This window comes from Cetorhinus maximus, chromosome 6 (assembly GCF_964194155.1).
Source record: "Cetorhinus maximus chromosome 6, sCetMax3.hap1.1, whole genome shotgun sequence".
NCBI lineage: Eukaryota > Metazoa > Chordata > Chondrichthyes > Lamniformes > Cetorhinidae > Cetorhinus > Cetorhinus maximus.
In genome coordinates, this window is record NC_135884.1 from 20096006 (window position 1) to 20117473 (window position 21468).

The window sequence follows — 21468 nt, forward strand, 5'->3', positions numbered from 1 at the left end:
TTCACCTGAAAACTGACAATTAAGAATCAGAATAAAAGCAAGGAGAGATAGAAAGGGATAATGTCCTCCACGTAAAATTGTTTTCTAATCATGCTGTGAACAAGATTGTGTAATGCTCAAAACATGCATAATTTTCTTGCTCCCACCACACCATTCTGATGAACGGTACTTCATGATTTCAAAACAGTTCTCTGCAAGTATTAATAGTAAATCACCAATTTTTTATCCAACTTTTGTTTATCAGACTATGATACAACAAGTTTTACACTTCTGACATTCTCAGTATATACCTGTTTAAAGGACATAACTGTTAGCTCCCAAGCTGTGCTGAGCCAATTAATGTCACTTGCAATGATGGTGGTGCAATTTCCCTGAGCAGGAAGGAAAACAATTGGCCAGTGTTCCAGATCATGACCATTATGTAATAATCCCTGTATGATATTTTGATACCCTTTAGATTTAGACGATTATAAAACAAATTGAAGGTGTGATTTTTACACTGTATTTTACAGGATAGATTTTAATAAACCAAAATTGGAACTCACAGAATAAATATTTAAAACCCAGGGTAAAATCATGGCAGATTAACAGGAATCTTAGTTATAGTTTTCCAGAATTCCTATCAAAACACATTCATTCTTCTTAAACAACCATTAAATGTGTTTTTTTTTCTGCTATGATACTTTATTGATGCCTGTGTTCTGACTTTACCAGTATTTAAGATCATGAGTTTAGTGACCATGTCCTCCAAAATGATTGTTTAATGTTTGATATGGCACTTTTAGCAGAGTAAAACATTCCAAGGCCCTCACAGGAACATAACCAGACAAAACATTTATTTTACATTGGAACAACAAATAAACTCTGGCTTCTCATTCCCATTCTCTATTGTTGTTTCTGTTGAGTTTGCTTCAGGTTTCCTTAAGTTAACAAGGAGATCTCAGGGGGGTTCTACTAAGTTGCTACTCGAGAAAAAGGAGAACCAGTTTACATAATGTACTCTCCCTTAAAGAAACATGTTCTCCATGACAAACAACCCTTGAGTAAATTATCTTTTTGTTTGAGGTTAGTGAATAACTACAAGTTTTTTAGTTTTTGATGAGGATTTGTGGAAGTGATGTGTTAATGTATTTCAACATGACATTCACAGCTGCTGACTCTGGGAAACCCAACTAAAATGGAGAAGGCTCATTCAGGAAGGCATTGAAAGATTTTGTTGGGAACATATAGAGGCAAAGTTGAGACGTCGGAGGGAGCATATAAACCTTCAAACCCATCTGTCCAACCCTTTAAGCACCATCTGCTCTGCATGTGGCAGAGCCTGCAAATGGGCATTGGACCTATCGGCCATTTCAGAATCCATAGAATTGGCGTGGAAACAAGTCATCCTCGATTCCGAGGGACTGCCTAAGAAGGAGAAGAAGGAGGATAACAAAGGGAAAAAAGAGTTTACAAATTTTAACATGGCTTTATTTTCTTTTTCTGCTGTATATAAAGAAACTTCCAATTGAGTCATCAAAATTAAGTTTAAAAAGTGATTTAATGGTGATGAACTTTGATGAAATACAAAGAAATCATTGGAGATAACATATCTCCAAGTCAGGCAACACTGGCACTAATTTGCTTAATTCTTTTATTTTAATTTTTAAAAAAATTATTTTAATTTATTCCAGTTTTTAATTTTTTATTAGGCATTTTTTTATCACACACAAAATAAGAATTTTTATTTAGTGTAGAATCCTTCTCATAAACAGCTGCATAAACAAAAACAAATTTTTATAACAGCATTGTGGAAAGGTATCATAATTTTGAAACCAAATATTCAAGTTTTGAAAGCACTGTAGTGAGCAGCCATGTACGGTTGACAGTAATTATAAGGAACTAGTATTGCCAATTGGTTTTTTGTAATATGGATTTAAGCAGTTCAGTTTTTTCATGTGTTTAGCTATTTTAAGGAAGTTTAATTTTCAGTGGGACACAGTTCCTTAGGTGAACCAAAAAAAATTACTGAAAATTAAAAGAATTCTGATTTTGAAGTAAGAAAGAAATGTGCTACTGTTATCCGTGAATCAGGAGATTTAATAGAACAGTTAATAACTGAGAACCCTTCTGGGTATCACTGAACTTCCCAGTCAATGATTATTATGACACTTACATTTGAAGAACCACCAAGCCAATGATTGTCTTGAGGACTGCTTCACATAACAAAAGCGTATCTGCTGCAGATACCGAAATCGTAGTGCTTTGCTTCAAACGCTAAAATGAGAAGAATTGAAATATCTCTGGTAATGTCTTTTGCCACATTTGAGGACTTTTTAAAATCAATTTTACCACAGAAAGAAATTGGGGGAAAAAAAGAGTTAGATCTAAGGTTACATTTTAAAGCAAAGTGCATTCATGGAGTTATAATCATAATGGTACAGAAGGAGGCCCTTCAGCCCATCAAGTCTTCACCAGCTCTTTGTAGAGCAACCTAGTCAGTCCCTTTCCCCCAATCAATCTTTTAAAAAGGCAATGAGAGAAAAAGTAGTTAAACTTCTAATGAACTAGGCTTATTAACCGTAAATAATAAGCATTATTAGTTTGTGCTCATGATTGATAAATGCCTCACACATATTGTGTTGAGAGGTCCCTTGTTCTGAGAGCTTGACAAATTGGCATGGGCCCTCCATTTAAGCATGGTGTAGACCTTCGTGCTTCCCAATCACCTGTGTGATTGAACATGCTTTCTCAAGATGCTGTCCTTTTGAGTTTGTCCTGTGAGGTAAGGTGTGAACTTTCTGACTACCTTTCTCTGAATCCTTGAGCACGGTTGGCCAGGTGCACCTCCCATGTTCCCCAATATCCCATCCTCCCTTGACTTTGAAAATCTAAAGTCAATTGGTGCCAAAATCGTCTTGCTACCAGCCTGAACAGTTCTGTGGTGCTCATAGATAACCTGGCAAGCTCTCTGCTTGAAATTGCCTTAATCCCCAGATGTGGAAAGCCCAAGACCTCATCGAACTCAAGAGGTGACGTGTGCAATGCCAATGAAAAGCGCTGTACAACCATGATCTCTTTACCTCAGTAACAACACCATTAAAACTGTCAATTAATCACAGCTAACTTCTGCGATCAACTTGTTTATTTGTTTAGAGATTTTTTTTAATGCACATTCACCATGGAAATTACTAGGAGAACATACTTTAAACTCATACAGATCCTCCTGGCAGGCAACTCTGTTTGTTTAGGAGGTACGGTTATTTGGCTCGCTGAAGAAATATTACATTGTTCAATTTAATTTCAGTAAATTGCTGCTTTGCCTGTTTCACAATCAGAGCATGTCTGATTTTTGCAAAGCTTAACCAGGATATGTGGTTGGTTCTCCAGGCAATGCAATGCAAAAGCTTGAGCAATGGAAACTCAATTACTAAAATGCAGCCCCTCCTGTATTAACAATGAGATTAACAACAGCAGGGGACTTGATCCAGAGCAGCCTTGTCTTTGTGTTTCCTGGGCCTGATTTTAACTCAACCAAAACCCATTCAATTACAGAGTCAAAATCGGGCCCAATTGTTTCTTTAACTAACGCGTTTTAAGACAGAAAAACGGCACCTCCAACAGTGCAGCGCTCCCTCAACTTTGCAATGGTGTGTCAGCCGAGATTTTTGTGCTTAAGTTTCTGAAGTGGGTGTCAGAGAGTGCTGAGACCCACTGACACAATTTGAAATATGGGAGATGACACTGAGGGAAGAGAGCAGCACTGTAAAACAGGAGCTGACAAACAGTAAGAGCTTCTTTTTGAAAAAAATGTGTTATTCAGTAAATAAGTTTTTGAAATCCATTTTACGTGATTCTGCTGCGGACTGTACTAAATGTACGGACTGTACTAAATGTTTATAGTGAATACACCATCAGTGTTTGCTTGTTAAATACACACCTTTGTTTAAACTGTGACTCCTGTCTGTAACCTGTCCAGCAGTGCGTGAGTATCGAACTTGTCTTGTAACTCCTAACAATTATACAAGTTGGCTAATGTGGTAGTAAGCAGAAAAGATTTGCATCTTTTTTATGTGTTGTTGCAAACACCAGAAAAAGAGCGCAAAAGGAATGTTTTCCAAACCAGACTATTGACAGCAGGTATAATGTTGTGGGCCAGAATTTTACTGAAAGCAAGCAGGACCCGTCACCGAGACCGAAAGCGGGTGGCCGCGCAGGCAGGGGGCACAGTTTGGGCCCTGAAGCGCTGGTACCATCTTTAACAGGCAGCCCAGCAGGACTTATTGATGCAGCAGTCCCAGAAGGAGCAGTAGGGGAATGCTGGCAACTGCACCAATTGTGGACAGAAGTTCAAGAGTTGGTCCAAGATTCAATCAACCATGCCTTCCTGGAGATACTCTCCAAGCAGCCCTGTTCATGAACTCTGTGGAGCAACAGTTGGGGGGGAGGGGATGAGAAGCCTGGGGTCATCACCAGGTCCTTGGACTCCTCAGAAGAGGGTGGGGGGGGGCGGGGGGGAGTGTGCCCTTGCATCTCGGAGTACTTCTTAAGGCACTTTTGGCATGGGCAGCGACTCCTCAGCCCTTCTGATAGTGACACCAGAGCCTCAAGAAACCACAGAGACAGAGGGGGCTCCTGTACCCGAGCAGGAAGCCCTCAATATGCCGAGGCCCTTCAGACCTCAGATAGCCAGAGGATGACCAGCAGGATCATTGAGAGCCATGGGACAGGAATGTCTCCACCTGAGTGAACAGTGCAAGAGGTGCACCATGTAGGAGCACCAAATGAAGAAGCTCACTGAGCTGCGCCTGGGTTTCTTGGGTTTATATTTTGATCTTAGATGTTACTTTGTTGTGCATGTGTCTTAAATGAATTCAGAAACGGTGCATCACTAAAAAAAAAAATCCTTTACGCTTTTCACTTTTTTATCACTGGGTCATTAACAGTTCACTGGCTCCCACAAAGACAGTGATGGGAAAGGCCATACTGAATGAGGTCAATGCATTTCTCATACTGTTGCCTCATGTGGTGACAGGTCCAGGGAAATAGTAAGGGAATTCAAGCATACAGCAACAGGGGCTGCAGAAACTGAAGAATTTATTCAACTGACTGGGTGTGTAAGTAAGGCTTTTGTGAAACGTGCCTACATTAGAGAGTCACGAGACTCCCTTACGTGTATCTCATTGCACCTTGCTTGCTGTCCTTCAGGGTTTTCATTCTGTTGCACAATCCCCCTCCATATCCTCAAACTCAGAGGAGGCATCATGCTCCAAGATGTCCTCATTGTTCAAAGGTTCACCTCTCTGTAGTGCCAGGTTGTGCAGAGCACATCTCTATGATTCATGAGACCATTGCTGGGCTATATTGAAGGGCTCCACCAGATCTATCTAGGCATCAGAACTGATCTTCCAAAGCCCTATGGCCTACTCAATGGTCACTTGATTGGTTCTGTGTCCATGTATCTGCGCTCTGTTTCATCACAGGCATTCAGTAGCATCTCTAGTGGACATCTCTTATCACCAAGTATCCATCCTTGAAGGCAAGCACCTGGGACTGCCTTGTTGTGCAGGCATTATGGCAGTTTCCTGGAAACCTTACACAGACCTGAAGAATCCATTTGTGGTAGTTGCAGACCAGTTGTACTTTGAGTGAGTGGAAGTCCTTCCTGTTAATGAAGGCTGTTGTCCGGTCCTTGACAACCACACACATGCAGTTGATGACAGTCTACCTGGGGCTTTTTTTTTTGCAAAAATACACTTTATTCATAAAATATCTGAAAGAACATTACAAAACATTTCAATATGGCCATCACAAAAAGCGCAATAATATTCAAGTTTACCACATTGATCATGTCGCACTCTGAGGTGCTTCAATACAATCGAGGAACATGACAGATATTTCAAAGTGGTCATAACAGACAGTGCAATGGTATTTAAGTTGTCTACATAGATTATGTTGCACTCTGAGGTGCTTCGATACAATTGTGATACATGTAATATTCACTGCATACATTCAATGTGAGTCATATAGCCTGAGGGGTCTCTACAATTCCCAGCCCCTCGGTGCACTATGGCTGAAGGGTCTTAGACAGTGACCTTTCCCCATTGCGCCTTTGTGGCGGCTACCCCAAGCTTTAGTGCATCCCTCAGCATGTAGTCCTGGGCCTTGGAAACTGCCAGTCTGCAACACTCGGTCAGGGACCTCTCTTTGCACTGGAAGACCAACAAGTTTTGGGCAGACCAAAGAGCGTCTTTTGCCAAGTTGATGATCCTCCAGCTGCAGTTGATGTTTGTCTCAGTGTTTGTCCCTGGGAACAGCCCATAGAGCACAGAGTCCTGCATCACGGAACTGCTCGGGATGAACCACTGCTTCTCTGTTCAGACCTTCTTTGCAAAGGCACATTCCACCACCTCAAGGGCAACATGCAGAACGGATGAGACTCCTGTCGTGTAGAAAGGATCTGACAGGGAGGGCCTTTCTCATCACCAGTCAGGCTATATCTTGGTGCTTGTTGGAAAGTTCCAGCGATGAGGCATTCCGTCAAATGACTTTGACAGTCTGCACGGGGAACCATCCGACAGGATCCACCACCTCCTTTTCCCACAGGGCCTCTAGGACGTTACGTGCCGACAACTGCCTGATGGACTTGTGGTCAAAGGTGTTTCTCTGCATAAAGTTTTTGCACGAGGGACAGGTGGTGCGACACGGTGCAACTAGTTGGGGCAGCGGCAGTGTGGCTAGACCCATCCTTCGCAACACTGGGGGCACTTAGAAACTCAGCATGGAGTGACACTTGGAGGAGAATTTCTCCCCAGGCTGTGCGGGAGCGGGCGCAGACCCGATCTTGGCAGGCCGCTTTGTTACGCAGGCGAGCTAATTGAGGCCTGCCCAGCATAGTTCACGACTCCCGTGCATAGCAGGAGTGGTGGGCAGCAGTGGGTGCACTCAGGTCACTGGGTCCAATGGCAACCCGGCAGCCTGTATAAATGAAGGCCTGGCAGCCTTGGAAAGGCTGCTCACAATGGCTGGGAGAAGGGCTTAGTAGAGAGGCAATGTTAGTGATGCAAGTCCGGAGAGTAGGCCATCGGGGCAGGCCAGGCCGGAGGGTAGGCCAGCGGGGCAGTGTGCCCCTCGTTTTTCAGAGGAGTGCCCAGCTGCCCTCCTGGAGGAGGTGACAGCGTGGCGGGAGGTCCTTCTTCCGAGGGACAGGAGGCGGATGCCTCCCCACCTGACCAAACATGCGAGGATGTGGCCGAGAGTGTTAGTTCCCATGATGTGGTGCGGCGCACATGGCTCCAGTGGCGCAAAAGGTTCAATGATCTCCTGCGCTCAGGAAGGGTGAGTACCGTGTTGCCTCAAGTCACTTAATGCAGCCATCACCCTTTCCCCCCAAACCCACACTGCCCCCCCACCCCCGACACCCCCACCAATTCTGAGTACAGTAACATAATTGAATCCCTCACAGCATGGATCCCTCGCTGGGTGTGACAGCAGAGATTGCCCGTGCCCAGTTCACCCTGAGAGGGTTGAGCTAGGATGTGTTCTGCATCCACAGCATGAGTGACACTGACACCCAGACTATAGAATGGGGTTGAAAGTCAAGGATCTGCACCTAGGCAGAGTGCCGGAACTGCGAAGCATGTCAAAGTCAGGGTGCTAACATGCTGGGAGGGGAGCTTCCAGTTGGCGGGGCACCAATCCATCTGCTGGACTTTGTGCTCCACGTGCTTGTGCCTCGTTGCTTAGCAAAGGTGCCACATGTGAAGGAGGCAGCATTTGGGTAATGGGGGGGCGGGTCAGCCCTGGCTTACTTGGGTGGGTGTGCGGCAGCTGTGGGGTGAGGAAGAACTGGAGTCCTGCAATGTCCCACTCTGGCTGGGTTGGCAGGGATGTGATGGGAATTCAGGTGCAGGCTGGACTAATCAATGCTCCCCTCTGCTTTTCAGGAAAAGACTGTGCACAATGTGTTGGAATGAATGCGGACTGGCGGAGGGCAGGCCAAGTTGGCCATCCTAACGGCTTTTGAGCAGCAGGCCATGGATCTTGAGAGGCGCCATGCCCCCAGGTCCACCGGTGGCAGTGAGGCTGAGGTGCCATGGGGCGGTATGTTTGGCGAGCACTCAGGCCACCATGTGTGTCACAGCAGGCATGGCACTGCTGAATGCTCAGTGATTGAAGTTAGCAACATGGGTTTACCCTTGATTATGGAAAGATGAGCGCATAATGATCTGGTGGAGCGGCATGCAAGTTGACATTGTTTGCACTGTGACTAAACAAATATTATTTTCCTTCCTTTCAGCATCACCGGAGCAGGGCCAGGAGGAGGAGGCAGAGGACCCACCTCTCACCCGTGAAGCCCCCAAGCAAATGCACTCACCAGCGTCACACCATCTCAGGCAGGCAGGCACCAGTGCAGACACTAGCACCTCGGTGGGAATTAGATCTTCAGCTAGTGTCCCGGGGCACGGCGATGAGGGCACTTCATACTCGCTTGAGATGTGGGCAGAGACAGAGAGTGCCCAGGGCGCCGGCAGTCAGAAGGCTGCTGGGGACCAGGTACGTTCTTGCTTGGTGGCTGATGAGTTTTGAAGTCTTCCTGCTCACACAGGCAAGTATAAGTTACTTTCACACTTAAATACCTCAAACATCACAATTGCAACCCCACTCACCCCTCTTATCCCACTCGTGGATGAGGCTTATACAAATGTTTCCTACCCGCCTGCCCGTTAAGGCCATGTGACATCCTGAAGATCGCATGGGCTGCGAAAAATCAAATTCAATTGCTGCCTCAAGGGCTTTAACTGGCCCGTTAATTGATGACGGGAATGCATCCGAACTTTTAGCCTTCCCAAATATCGTGATGGCATCGGGATGCTCACCCGACGTCACTGCACGTCATTTTACACGTGGGCATGTGGGGCCCTCCCCCGCATGCCAACGGGAAAATTCTGGCCTTGGCGTTTGCGTACCGAGGTCCACGCACAGCTTGATGCAGCCACACACAATGATGGCCATCAGGATGAGGGCAATATTGGGCATGTTTTTCCTCTTTTAGAGGTTTGTACACCGTGTCCTGGAAAACATGGTCCATTTTCAACCTCCAAATAAAGTGGAAGATGACTCAGGTGATTGCCACCGTGCAGGAGTGAGGAATGGGCCAGACCTGCGCCACGTACAGCAACACCGAGAGTGTCTCACACCTGATGACCAGGTTCTTACCCGCAGTGGAGAAGGAGCACTGCTCCCACACACCCAGTTTTTTTTTTGCCATGGCTACTTGCTCCCTCCAGTTTCTAATGCATGGCCTAGTCCCTCCGAACCATATCCCCATCACCTTCAGGCCGTTTGACCTGACAGTGAAGGGGACAAAGGATCGGTCAGCACAGTTCCCAAAGAACATGGCCTCGCCCTTGCCACAATTCACGTTGGCACCTGAGGCCAGTTTAAACTGATTGCTGATGTTGATCAGCCTGTACCTGGGGTAATCTAGTGATGGCCCTGAATCCTATGACCCACCCCCCACCCCCCAGCCTGACTATAGGGATCCTTGCAAAAGTGTATGTTCTGGCCTCTTAAACACAGCATAGGTCACCACTTTGATGAGCCTCAGACTGGGAGGTCTAGCTATCTTCAGAAGATCCCTGTAATGGTCCTTTGGTGTAAAAGTTCAGCATCTCAGTGACTTTGAATGCGACAGGCATTGGGTACTTGCCACTTCCCATAGGGCTCAGCTCATTCACCATCACAACTTGGTGGGTGCCTCTCTGGAGAGGTACAGTCTTCAGCAACACAGCTGCTCCAATATTTGCATGAAGTTGAGCCTCTGACAGTAGACCCCCCTCTGGTGGGTATTGTCATCTGTGTGTAAGAGGCTGGTTATGTGTCCTCTGTGCCCCATCCCTTCCCGCTCCCTTCCAGGCTCATGATCCTGGTTCCCCTCTGGTTGCTGCTGCCCCACTGCCTGGCTCACTGGAGGTCTTGAAGGCTGAGTGAATGGGGCCCATGGCAAATAGCTGCACTCAGTTTCCTGGGCATCCTATTTCCCACCCCGCCACCTTTTGCTGCACTCCGTTTTTTGGGCATCCTATCCTTCCTTCCTCCCTCCCAACCCTGCTCTGTACGTGCAAGTGCCAAGTCAGTAAGGATACAGAACTAGAATGCCACTGCTGTGTTCGACAAGTTCGTCTTTGCTTCAGCTTGTTATTGCCCTTCATTCAGTTTCATTCTCCCTATCAAGCCACGCTACCTTTTACAATGGCTGCCAACTGCAGCCAACACTCACCTTCTGCCGTATTATAGCTGAAGCTCTGATAATCTCGTGCACCCTTCGTGGGTTTCGGAAAAATTGATAAAAAACCTTAATAAACCACAGTTAACTGTTTGTTTCATAGGCTTAATTATTTTTCCGCCACGTTTCATGACGAGATCCTCCCGTCAGCCCGATCGCCTCTGGTAATAAAAACAAAAAACTGCGGATGCTGGAAATCCAAAAACAAAAACAGAATTACCTGGAAAAACTCAGCAGGTCTGGCAGCATCGGCGGAGAAGAAAAGAGTTGACGTTTCCAGTCCTCATGACCCTTCAACAGAACCTCTGGTAATATCCATTGGCGATGTGAACAGGTTAAGCTTCTACCCCGATGCCTTTTGCTGCCATCCTCCCACCTCCCAGCCCTTCTCCAGTGGGCTGGTAAAATTCTGGCCTTAGCGTATTCCAGAGCCAGATGACGACCGACTGGAATGAAAGGACTTTAAAACATATTTTTAGTATGTCAGAGCAAACTATTTTGTGTTATGATCCCCAGCAGAACAGAACAAAGAGGAGGGAGCATGGGCAACAAAATTATTTAATAACAAATAGTTTTGATCATTTCAATGCTTGTATATGGTGCATATCAGTAGACAGTGAGTCACGGAAATAAATCCATAAAAACCTATTGTGCTGTTAGTCGATGAGTCAGTTGCTCAATCCATTACTTTGTTGTTTTTGTTAGCTAGATCTGACTATTTTTAGGTTGCACTCCATTTTCCCTTGCAGGTAATGCAAAAGCCAAACAATTTCCCTTTTCAATTTATCCTTACAGATATAATGACTAATAAGATTTTAATGTTCACTTCGCAATAAAGAGTTCAAACTATGAGTGTTTTAATATAATTCTGTGTCAGTAAATTTGAAACGATGAAAGAGGGAACCAACATGATGAATCTGGAAATGGGAAATTGTAATGCTGAGTTAGTTTTTTGGATGATAATGATTATTGTAGCACAGTAATGAAACGGGCAAGAATGAGATGGATGCAGAAATTGTATAAATTAAGCATGTGATTAAATTCAAGATTACAATTTCTAATTGCATGATTAATCATGATTATTCTTTCCAAATCACTTGACAGCTCTAATTAAAACATTAAACAGTGAGGATGTACAAACTCACACTTCTGTGACCTCTATGAAATCAAAATATTCTAGCCAAACTCAGGCCATGGGCACTTCTGCAGTCATCTGCTATCCCTGGGGATATGGCAACTTTACATTTTATGCTCACCAGGCCACCAAATGCTATAGTGAAAAAGCACATGGATCCCATTCATCATGATAGGTTGATGGTAACAGTAGTAAAGATTTAGAAACTTGCCAGAGCAAGAGTAAAAATCCAACTGCACTACTCAACAAACTGGATTGAATGGGCATTCTAATGGTCCTGAAGGGGATTCACATATATCAATAGTACATCATGGGTTGACAGTTTTTTTCTTTTAAAATTCGCTTTGCAGGCCAAAAACTGCTGTTTAAGGTCCAATTTTCTTTTCAGAAGTAGTTGTGGACAGGATATTGATCCCTCTATTTATAGACCAGACCATGTGATTATTTTTTCAAGTTGGAACTGATTGGATAATACAATTTTAGATCTCAAAATTTACAGGTACCATGTCTTCGCTCCTCCATTACAAAATCTTCAAAGTATGTTAGACAATAAACTTATCTTTATATTGATTTAATTTTCATTTAAATGGAACTAAATGTTACATTGAGCTGAGTTACACCGTGTGTGTCATTAAGATATTAATGCATATAATGTTATTGGAAATTATTTTAAATTGGACTTGTAGTAGGGTCTGTGTCTATGGATGTGAGTATGCGTGTCTTAATTGGATTAAAGCCAGCTAGTCTGGGTGCTTTGATGTATAATAGTTTTGAGATGTTAAACAGTAAGGTAGAGTATACGTTTGCATTTTGTTGAATAAATCATTCAAAGACTGGGGGTGAAATCTTGCACCTAACTAGGAGGCACCAAGCAATATGTTTATATTACTAATAAAATTGGTACTATGAAAGGGGTTTTATTGTTAGAAGAGGTGGAGTTCAAAGGGCCTGGTGATATAATGAGAAGTTGCATTCAAAGGGAAGGCTAGATATATACAGTTTTGCATGTATAGGTCAGAGGCATGTAAGGTCTAAGCTGCCTGTAAGCCTACAATGGTGCAAAGGAACCAAATTGCATGGGACCTCATTTTGAATTCGTAAGATAAAATGTGCTTTGCCTGGTGTCTGTTTAAGTCCATGGGTCATTGTTGCCTTGGTGAAGATTCACCTGTGCGTGATTAATTTGGGGGTTTGTTTAAAAGTTATTATGGTGGTAATTTGTAGACATGTGCATGTGTTTAATTCCTTGTTAAATTAATAAATGTTTAATTTAATTTATATAAAAAACCTCTGGAGGCTTGGTGGTTTCATTTCTGATTTCAGAGCTGCATTTCAAACATACCATTTGAAAATATAGGTTATGACAGATGTTTAAAGTTTCCCTCTGGGATTTTAAATTACTCAGCCTTTACCAACTGATGTGTCATAACAGTTTGTGACACATAAACAGGTAGTTCACTCAACTGGTCTATGTTAGTGATGATGCTCCATGCAAGCCTCCTCCCCCTACACGCCAACCCCCATCTTTCATCCAATTATATCAGCATTTCCCTCTATTCTTTTCTCCCTCATGTGTTTATCTAGCTTCCCTTAAATGCATTTGTACTGGTTCACTTCAACTATGCCTTGTGGTAGCGTATTCCACATTCTTACCATTCTTTGGGTAAGGAAGTTTCTCCTGAGTTTCCTGTTGAGTTTATTAGATACTATCTTATATTTATGATCTCTATCTTATATTTATGACCTGTAATTTTGGACAGTCCACAAGTGGAAACATTTTCTCTATGTCTACCTTTTCATATATTTTCTTAATCTTAAACACCTCTATCATGTCAACCTTTAGCCTCTCTTTACTAGAGAAAAGAACTAGCTTGTTCAGCTGTTCCTGATAATTATCCTCCCAGTTCTGTTATAATCCTTGTGAATAATTTTACACCTTCTCCAATGTCTCTATATCCTTTTTATAATATGTAGACTAGTACTCTGTAGAGGGTTCCAAGTGTGGTCTAACTAATGCTGCCTTCATGTTTAGCAAAACATCTCTGCTTGTCAATCCTATCTTCCAGAAATGAAACCGTTTGTTTTTTTTATGGCAAATTGCGAATGTGTACCCATAGTTTCCTTTGCTCCTCTACCCAGTTAGACTTATTATTGAAGCAGAATGTGGCCTCTTTATTCTTCCTATCAAAACACAGCACTTCACTTCTACCTACATTAAAATTAATTTGCCAATTTCATGCCCATTCTGCAAGTTTATTAATATCTTTATGTACTTTTTGCATTCTTCCTCAATTTGATGTCTGCAAATTTTAAGATTCTACTTCTGATTCTTGAGTCCAAATTGTTCATGTAAATTATGAGCAACAGTGGTTCCAGCCCCGATCCCTTTGAAACATCACTTCCCAGCTTTTCCCAGTCGGGGTAGTAGGCTAAGGTCAATGAACGTTGCATAGATGGGAAAGCAATTTGAGATGTACTTTTAAAAAGTTCTGATTTTTAACTACCTTTAGTTAGTCAACTTGGCAACTGACACATCACTCAGAAACAACTATGTCCAGTTTTCAATTTTTAAACTTTTCAAATATGCTTATTCCTGAATGGAATTATTTAGTTCTCCTAGTTGGACATTCTAGCCACAAAGAAATCTGACCTCCAAATTCATGTCTCTCTTGAAGGTATGTTTAGCACGTCACCTGGGGATTAGTATGTATGTTAGGTAGGTACTGAAATTAAAGTAGGTTACAGAATAGAATTAAACGCTGAAATTACTTTGAAACAAGCCTGCTTCATACAATTTTAGATTGTTCTAAGGTTTTAGGAGATACACACCAAGTAGTACCTATTCACTCTGCTTCATATTTTGTGAAATAAATAACAATAAGATTGCGTGTCTTTCTCGCTTTATGGATTTCTCGATTCTTGAGGATTAAGTTAAAGTTTCAGGTCGATGATCTTTTAACTCCTGAAACAGGTTTCTCTCAACAGAACTGTTGACTTCGAGTATTTCCAGAATTTCGCTTCTGTATTTTGGTTTTAAAATTACTTCCTTTTTACACATATTACACATTAACCTGGATTTGTAATCCCGCATTAACATGCGCTTTAGAAGCAGAACTATGCCAGGAATTACTGAGACACCCACAGACTCTTCCTCTCAACCTAACTCTGTGGGTGGGGGGGGGGAGGTCAATCGTGTGGCATCATCGTGCTGTGAACTCACCAATCGGGAACCACTCGACGCCTGCTCATCCAATCAGCGCTGGGATGGTGGGAGGGGGAATGAGTACTTCCGGTAGTCGGGGGAGGGTGGACTTTCCTCTTCCTGCGCGCGCGCTGGGCCATCGGTGCCCGAGGCTGTCAGACCTGGAGTCAGTCATCAGGCATTTCGAGTCTATGTGAGGGAGAGGGAACTAAGGACGACGGCGGAGGCAGGGGAGGAGGGGAAAAAAAAAATAACGAAATAAAAACAAACGCCGGCGGTTATGGAAGTGAAGGAACTCGACGGAAACGAATGGAAGTACCACGGGGAAGGCAACCGGAGTTTGGTTGTTTCCCACGTCCAGGTTAGTCGGTTAACGGCGCCGCCGGCTCGCGCTTCCACGAGCACACCGTCCCGGGCAGAAATGCTGCATTAAAGAAAGCGACCGCGGTAGGAAGCATCTTGCAAACGGGAAATCTTCATTCGCCCTCTTGCACAACCCGCATGCAGCACGCCACGCCAAAGTTAGGGGTTTCAGTTGCTGACAACAAACCGAGCGTCGATGTAGTCCTTCCAATTTCTCCGCAGAGTTCCTCCTTATAAAAGAAGTAACTTAATTGTCACCACCTGTTTTCGCTTTTCAAGGTGCCATGGGCGCTGGAAATCCTGAAATCAACGTAGACAATGCTAAAGATTGATGACATTTAGCTCTCACTCTGCGCTTCTCTCTCCACAGATGCTGCCTGACTTGCTGGGAGCATTTTCGCTCATCATTGACATTAGGTTTTGCTGCGCGGAATAAACACGCATTTAGTGGTGCTTTTTTTTAAAAAAAAAAGTGCGTGGTGATGCATGGCAGCATTTCTTTAAACCCCTAATCTGATTTAATTTGACTCGCCTCATGGGGATTGGGGAAAATGGTTCTTTTTCTAGGGAGGGGCATAACGCAGTGTTTATCCTTTGCTAGTTGTCTGCTCTAAGCAGATAATACATACGAATCAAGTTCGGAGTTCTGCGGCTGAACATTCATGGTGTGTGCTTTAAGTGATCTGTCCTGGGTTTATTTATTAATTTGTGACGTTATGCTTTCTTTGGTAAACTTTTTAATTTCGCGATGTAAAATTGCCACATTAAAAGTACTGAAGAAGGATCTGCACCTTCTGTTGTCTCACTGCATTGTCTGTTGGGTATATGTACTGTGCTTATTGCCCCATCTTAAAATGCTTTGGAAAACTGTTCCTGTCACCCCTGTTTTACAGTTAAGGTACAATGAAGTTGCTGTAGTGGCGCCTGCTTGTATGATTGTTTGATGTGAGGAATTATGAAATGTTCAAAAATCACAATGCTCTTAAACTGCTTTTTATCTAATACTCTCCCTTTGCAAGGCAGTAGCTGTTGTCAGGTTACTCATAACATTTATGCAATGAAAATTGATTTGTTCTGTCTTGCTTTTCTGTGTTTGTTCTCTGCCATAAAATGGCTGTATATTTCCAGGGAACTACCAAGTATATTTTGTAAATCTTCTCAAAATTGCGGGCCAGAAAGGAATCGTGAAATCAAAACGTTGGGCTTCCCTGACCCTTTGTATTCTGGGCTTGGAAGGAAAAATATTAATCATATTTTCTAATTGATTGCTATCCTATGATCCTAATAATTGATGCTGTCATAAAGGCAAGTGTTAAATCCAGGCTTAGACTCAACTGGAAGAAAATAAACACTATCGTAACGGCAAAGAAAAAGGACATTCCAGTATGTAAATTCACAGTAAATGGAAGCAAATTATAACAAGTTAATTGATTCCCTTATCTAGAAAGCACAGTAACCATAAGACATAGGAGCATAAGTAGGCCATTTGGCCCATCAAGTCTGCTCTACCATTCCATGTAATCATGGCTGATCTGATAATCCTCAACTCTACTTTCCTGCCTTTTCCCCTTAACCCTTGATTCCCTTATTCATTAAAAATCTGTCTATCTCAGCCTTGAATATACTTAACTTCTCAGCCTCTACAGCCCTCTGTAGCACTGAATTTGCATACGGTAAAGAATTCTACAGATTGACTACCCTCTGAGAAGAAATTCCTCCTCATCTCTGGTTTAAGTGGGCACCCCCTTACTCTGAGATTATGCCCTCTGGTCCTTGAGTCTCCTGCAAGGGGAAACAACCTCTCATCATCTACCCTGTCAAACCCTCTAAGAATTTTTTTTATTTCAATAAGTTTGCCCCTCATTCTTCTAAACTCCATTGAGTACAGGCCGAACCTACTCAATCTCTCCTCATAAGAAAATCCCTCTATCCCTGGGATCAAGCTAGTGAACCTTCTCTGGACTGCCTCCAATGCCAGTATATCTCCCCTTAGATAAGGAGACCAAAACTGTTCACAGTATGTTAGGTGTGGTCTAACTAGTGCCTTGTATTGTTTTAGCAAGACTTCCCTATTTTTATACTCTATTCCCTTTGAAATAAAGGCCAACATTCCATTTGCCTTGCCTATTACCTGCTGAACTTGTACGCTAGCTTTTTGGGATTCATGCATGAGGACCCCCAATTCTTTGTGCTACAGCTTTTTTCAGCCCTTCTTCATTTAAGTAATATTCAGCTCCTCTGTCATTCCTGCCGAAGTGTATAACCTCACATTTTCCCACATTATATTCCATCTGCCAAGTTTTTACCCATTCACTTAACCTCTGTAGACTCTGTCATCCTCACCACTTGCCTTCCCACCCACCTAACGTCCAATATCAAAAGTAGTACTGAAATCTGAAAAAGGATTGGACAAATCAAATGTATTTTTACAAAATTAAGCAATGATGTAAGAAATAAAAAGAAAATGCTGGAAAAACTCAGCAGGCCTGGCAGCATCTGTGGAGAGTGAAACAGTTAACGTTTTGAGTCCGTATGACTCTTCAGAGCCCTGAAGAAGAGCCATACAGACTTGAAACAGTAACTCTGTTTCTCTTTCCACAGATGCTGCCAGACCTGCTGAATTTTTCCAGCATTTTTTATTTCAGATTTTGAGCATCTGCAGCATTTAGCTTTTATAACAGTGTAAGGAACGTCAGCTTGAGTCTTGAAAATGAGAATCTGTACTAAAATATTAAGTCTGATCAGTAATGAGCTATGGATGTGAAACTTGGAGCATTGGGAAAGAGGAAGAAAAGAAAATCAACAGTTTTGAAATGTGGTGCTTAAGAATCCTAAGGGTAATCTGGGTCGAGAAAAGAACTAAAGAAGTACTGAATGGGTCTAGAAGAACAAGAGAACTCTTAAATAATATCGAAAGATGATAAATGAAGTTTTTCAGATGTTATCCGTGCAGAAAGGTTGGAGTGCACCACCGGAAGGATTAACGGAAGAAGAGAAAGGGGCTGAAAATGAATGAAGTGGCTAAGATCTAAAGACTGTTGTTGGAGTCCTGGTTAAGCCAAAGGCATCCACTGTTGCCATAATCAGAATGTTTGGAGCCCATGGTCACCTACGCCACTCGGTATGGCATTTAGATGACAATCCTATGGCCCTGTAAATGAACATAAGGTGAGGATAAGATCAGGCTCAATTATGATAACTATATTCTTGCATGTGAATGATCACTTAGAGAAACACCAAAACTCTTTGTTACTCTACAGTTCTTTCACTCGACTTTATAAAGTATCCTGATCTCCTCTATCTTGGCTTCAAAGTGGATGACCTCACTTCTTGAGTTGTGAATTGAATCTGCCATTGTTCCCCCTCACTTGATCTATTGATGTCCTTTGCAACTTTCTGCTTCCATTGGCACTATTTACTGTGCCCCCTAACTTAATATCATCAGCAAACTTGGTATATAGTGCTTTTTCCTTGAGCCATTTTACTGTATAAATTACTTAACACCACTAGTCGCAGCGTGCCAAATGAGTAGGTAGCCGTTATTCCTTAATTTTTCTTATTTATGTCAAATAGGTTTGCTGCTGTGTCGATAGGTTTGCTTCAATTTCATGCATTCTCATTTTTGTTAATTGTCCCTTGTGGAAGCGTTAATGGCTTCTGGAAGTTCATATAAATAGCATCTGCAGACACTCCCCTATCTACCACTTCAGTTATGACCTCACAAAATTAAACTAGGTTCATTAGATCAGTTCATATTTGCCAAGTGCTTGGTCACTCTGTCCATAATAATACATTTGAGTAATTTTTTCATAATGTTCATTAAACTAGGAAAGTCTAGGCCTGTTAGTCTATCGCTTGCACTCTTAAGTAATGACTGACATTGTCTCCTTGGATTGGCAAATGGTCATGTCGTGAATCGCGAGAGTTTGGAACGCTAGAGGATCTGCAATTTCCTTAGTTTACATTGCAGGGTATTAAAACATATCACATCCTGGAGATTTATCTAACTTGACTCTCATTGTTTTCCCATCTCTACTTGAATTAAATCTAGTTGATTTCTCCTCTAGCTTTTAGAATATCTATGTACCCTGTTCCATTACTGTGCTGCTCCTGGATTTATTTAAAACCTTTTCCAAGTCTTTTTTTCTTTTCCTTCATTACATCCAGTATATATTACTTCACATTTTTCTGAATTAAACTACATACAGTTGCTTGGTAGTATAGAAATTGAATATTGCTGGAAAAAGATGCATGTTGTCAAAGCTTTTCATCTAGCACTCATCAGGACACATGCAAGAATGCTATATTTCAAAGAGAGCAGAACTTATACTGCATGAGAAAAGGGCATTAATTGGCCTGGGTCGAGGTGTTGTCTTGGAGAATGCACCAGGGGAATATTGAGCCCCATGCTTTTTTGCTAAATTCAAAAAAAGCACAATGCCTGGACATGTTCCTTTTGCTTGCAGAGGACAGGACCTTGCATAGGAATGTATGTACCTTCTAGCAAGCCTAAGTGAGCCGTATTGCGAGCCTATCTGATCTTAAATTTGTTGTTCGTATAATTAGCGCACTTGGGATTGTTCAGTTACTGTTGTCCACTATTGTGGAATCACATCTAATGTTTAGACATTGTGTTCTAAGTTTTGCAAGTATGAATTGGTTGAGTATGGTCAATACTCTGTATTTTGCAAACAGCTGAAGGGATACTCCTGGGCCTAAATCTTCTGGTTGGTGTGCGAAGGCAATCCCCGCTCACCGGTGCGTAAAATGACGCGGTGACTTTGGGCATGTGTCCTGACGTCACCACGCGTCATTTCAATCTTCAATTCGGCGGGCGTGTACTGGAGTTGGCTGTATGCCCACTGAACTGTCAAAGGCCTATTAAGGCTGTCAATAATCTAATTAAACTGGTTGCCTTGGCTGCCCATCCAACCTTAAGGTTGGCAGGCAGGCAAAGAGCCCAGACGTCCTTCGCATTTATCATGAAACCTCATCCATGGGCTGGTTGAGGTTTCATGAAGGCTTTATAAATTGAATAAAAATTTTAATTAAAATTCATTGACACATGAGGGAACATGTCTGAATTTAAAAAAAATTTCAATTCATAAGCAAACTAATCTCCCTGAGGAAGTTTTGTGCATCGGAGATTTCTGCACTCTTTCGCGCATGTGCTAAAGAGCATAGGCTCTGACTCTCCCTCCCCTCGCCCGCACAGGGAGCGCTCAGTGCTTCCGGGTGCATGTCACGCTGGGCAAACCTTAATTGGCCCACCCAGATAAAATGGTGGAGCGCAGCCGATCGCGGGCTGATTTTGATTTGATCCACCAGTCATTGGGATGTATGGCCTATGTACCTGGCATTGCACCACTGAAATTCATATACCACGTTACTCATTTTTGTGTCTCGCTTTTGATTAAATAAAAAAGGCACATTGCCTGGACATATTGCTTCTGCTTGCAGAGGACTTACTTTCTAGAAGTTGCATATTTTTATGTAGGATCCTGTCCTCTGGAAGCAGAAACAACATGTTCTGATTAAACAAATGCACGGGGTGGGGGGAACAGCTGCTCCCTGGTGCATTCCCCATGGGAGCTGTTCAATCAGTCAGCACTCCTTTCTCATGCAATACTAATTGTTGTTCCCTTTGAATTTTCGCATTCCTGAATCTGTCCTGATAAGTGCAAGACTAAAAGCTTTGACAGCATCTCTTTTTTTTTTTCAGCAGTACTCAAACTCTACTACTACCAAGTGACTATCACCTAAAATAAGTTGTAATCCTATATATGATAGCTGGTATATGCCATTTTATAAATAGTGTTGTAGTCTCTAGTGCAATACCTGTGCTGTTAAGTAAACCTTCAATGCGAAAGGCACAAATGAAACTTGACATGGACCATGATAGGACAGTTATTTTTGGATCTGCATTTTACCAAATTAGGTTTTAAGGGAATGCAATAACGTCCTATTGTTTCTCATTAGAGTGTTGGAAAATTAAAACCAATGCATTAACTATCACAGGAAAACAGGTAAGTGATTGGTTGGTGAGTATTTTGCTCATTTATCCTTCAAAATTTAGGTACTTCAAGTGCAAGGTTTTACTTGTAAGGTTTACTAGCAGTAATAACGCTTATTGAGTAGTATGGTTTATTAATTATAAATTAAGAAAACAAATTATTTAACACTCAACTAAGATGGCAGGGCAGGTGATGTGTTGTGACTGCAGGATGTAGAAGTTCCTAGAGGCCAGTATGAACCAGGGCAAACATGTTTGCAGTAAGCGTCTGTGGCTGGAGGAACTTTGGCTCAGAGTCATTGAGCTAGAGGCCGAGCTGTTAATGTTGCGATGCATCAGGAAGGGGCAAAGTTACTTGGACACTTCATTCCAGGCAGCAGACATACCCTTGGGTTGGGGCCTTCTGATTTGGCCAGGGACAGGATGTTGTGACTGTGAGTGAGGCAAGTAAGGGGATCGGGAAGGTGGAAGTGATGGAGCCTTAGTCT

General features: G+C 42.6%; 1 protein-coding gene and 1 long non-coding RNA gene across 5 annotated transcripts in view; both read left to right on the forward strand.

The window, feature by feature from the left end:
- The window catches only part of LOC144681619 (uncharacterized), a 324557-nt gene that overhangs the window by 167147 nt on the left and 135942 nt on the right, over nt 1–21468 (forward strand). The gene's annotated exons all lie outside the window — the stretch shown is intronic.
- ippk (inositol 1,3,4,5,6-pentakisphosphate 2-kinase) overlaps nt 14736–21468 on the forward strand; it is a 74946-nt gene continuing 68213 nt past the window's right edge. The window contains exon 1 of one of the 4 annotated variants that reach the window (XM_078543348.1): nt 14736–14965. In XM_078543348.1, coding sequence (XP_078399474.1) covers nt 14885–14965 — 81 coding nt within the window. In that variant the 5' untranslated portion in view covers nt 14736–14884. The remainder of the gene's footprint in view (nt 14966–21468) is intronic. The other 3 variants (XM_078543351.1, XM_078543349.1, XM_078543350.1) reach the window with 3 other exon arrangements.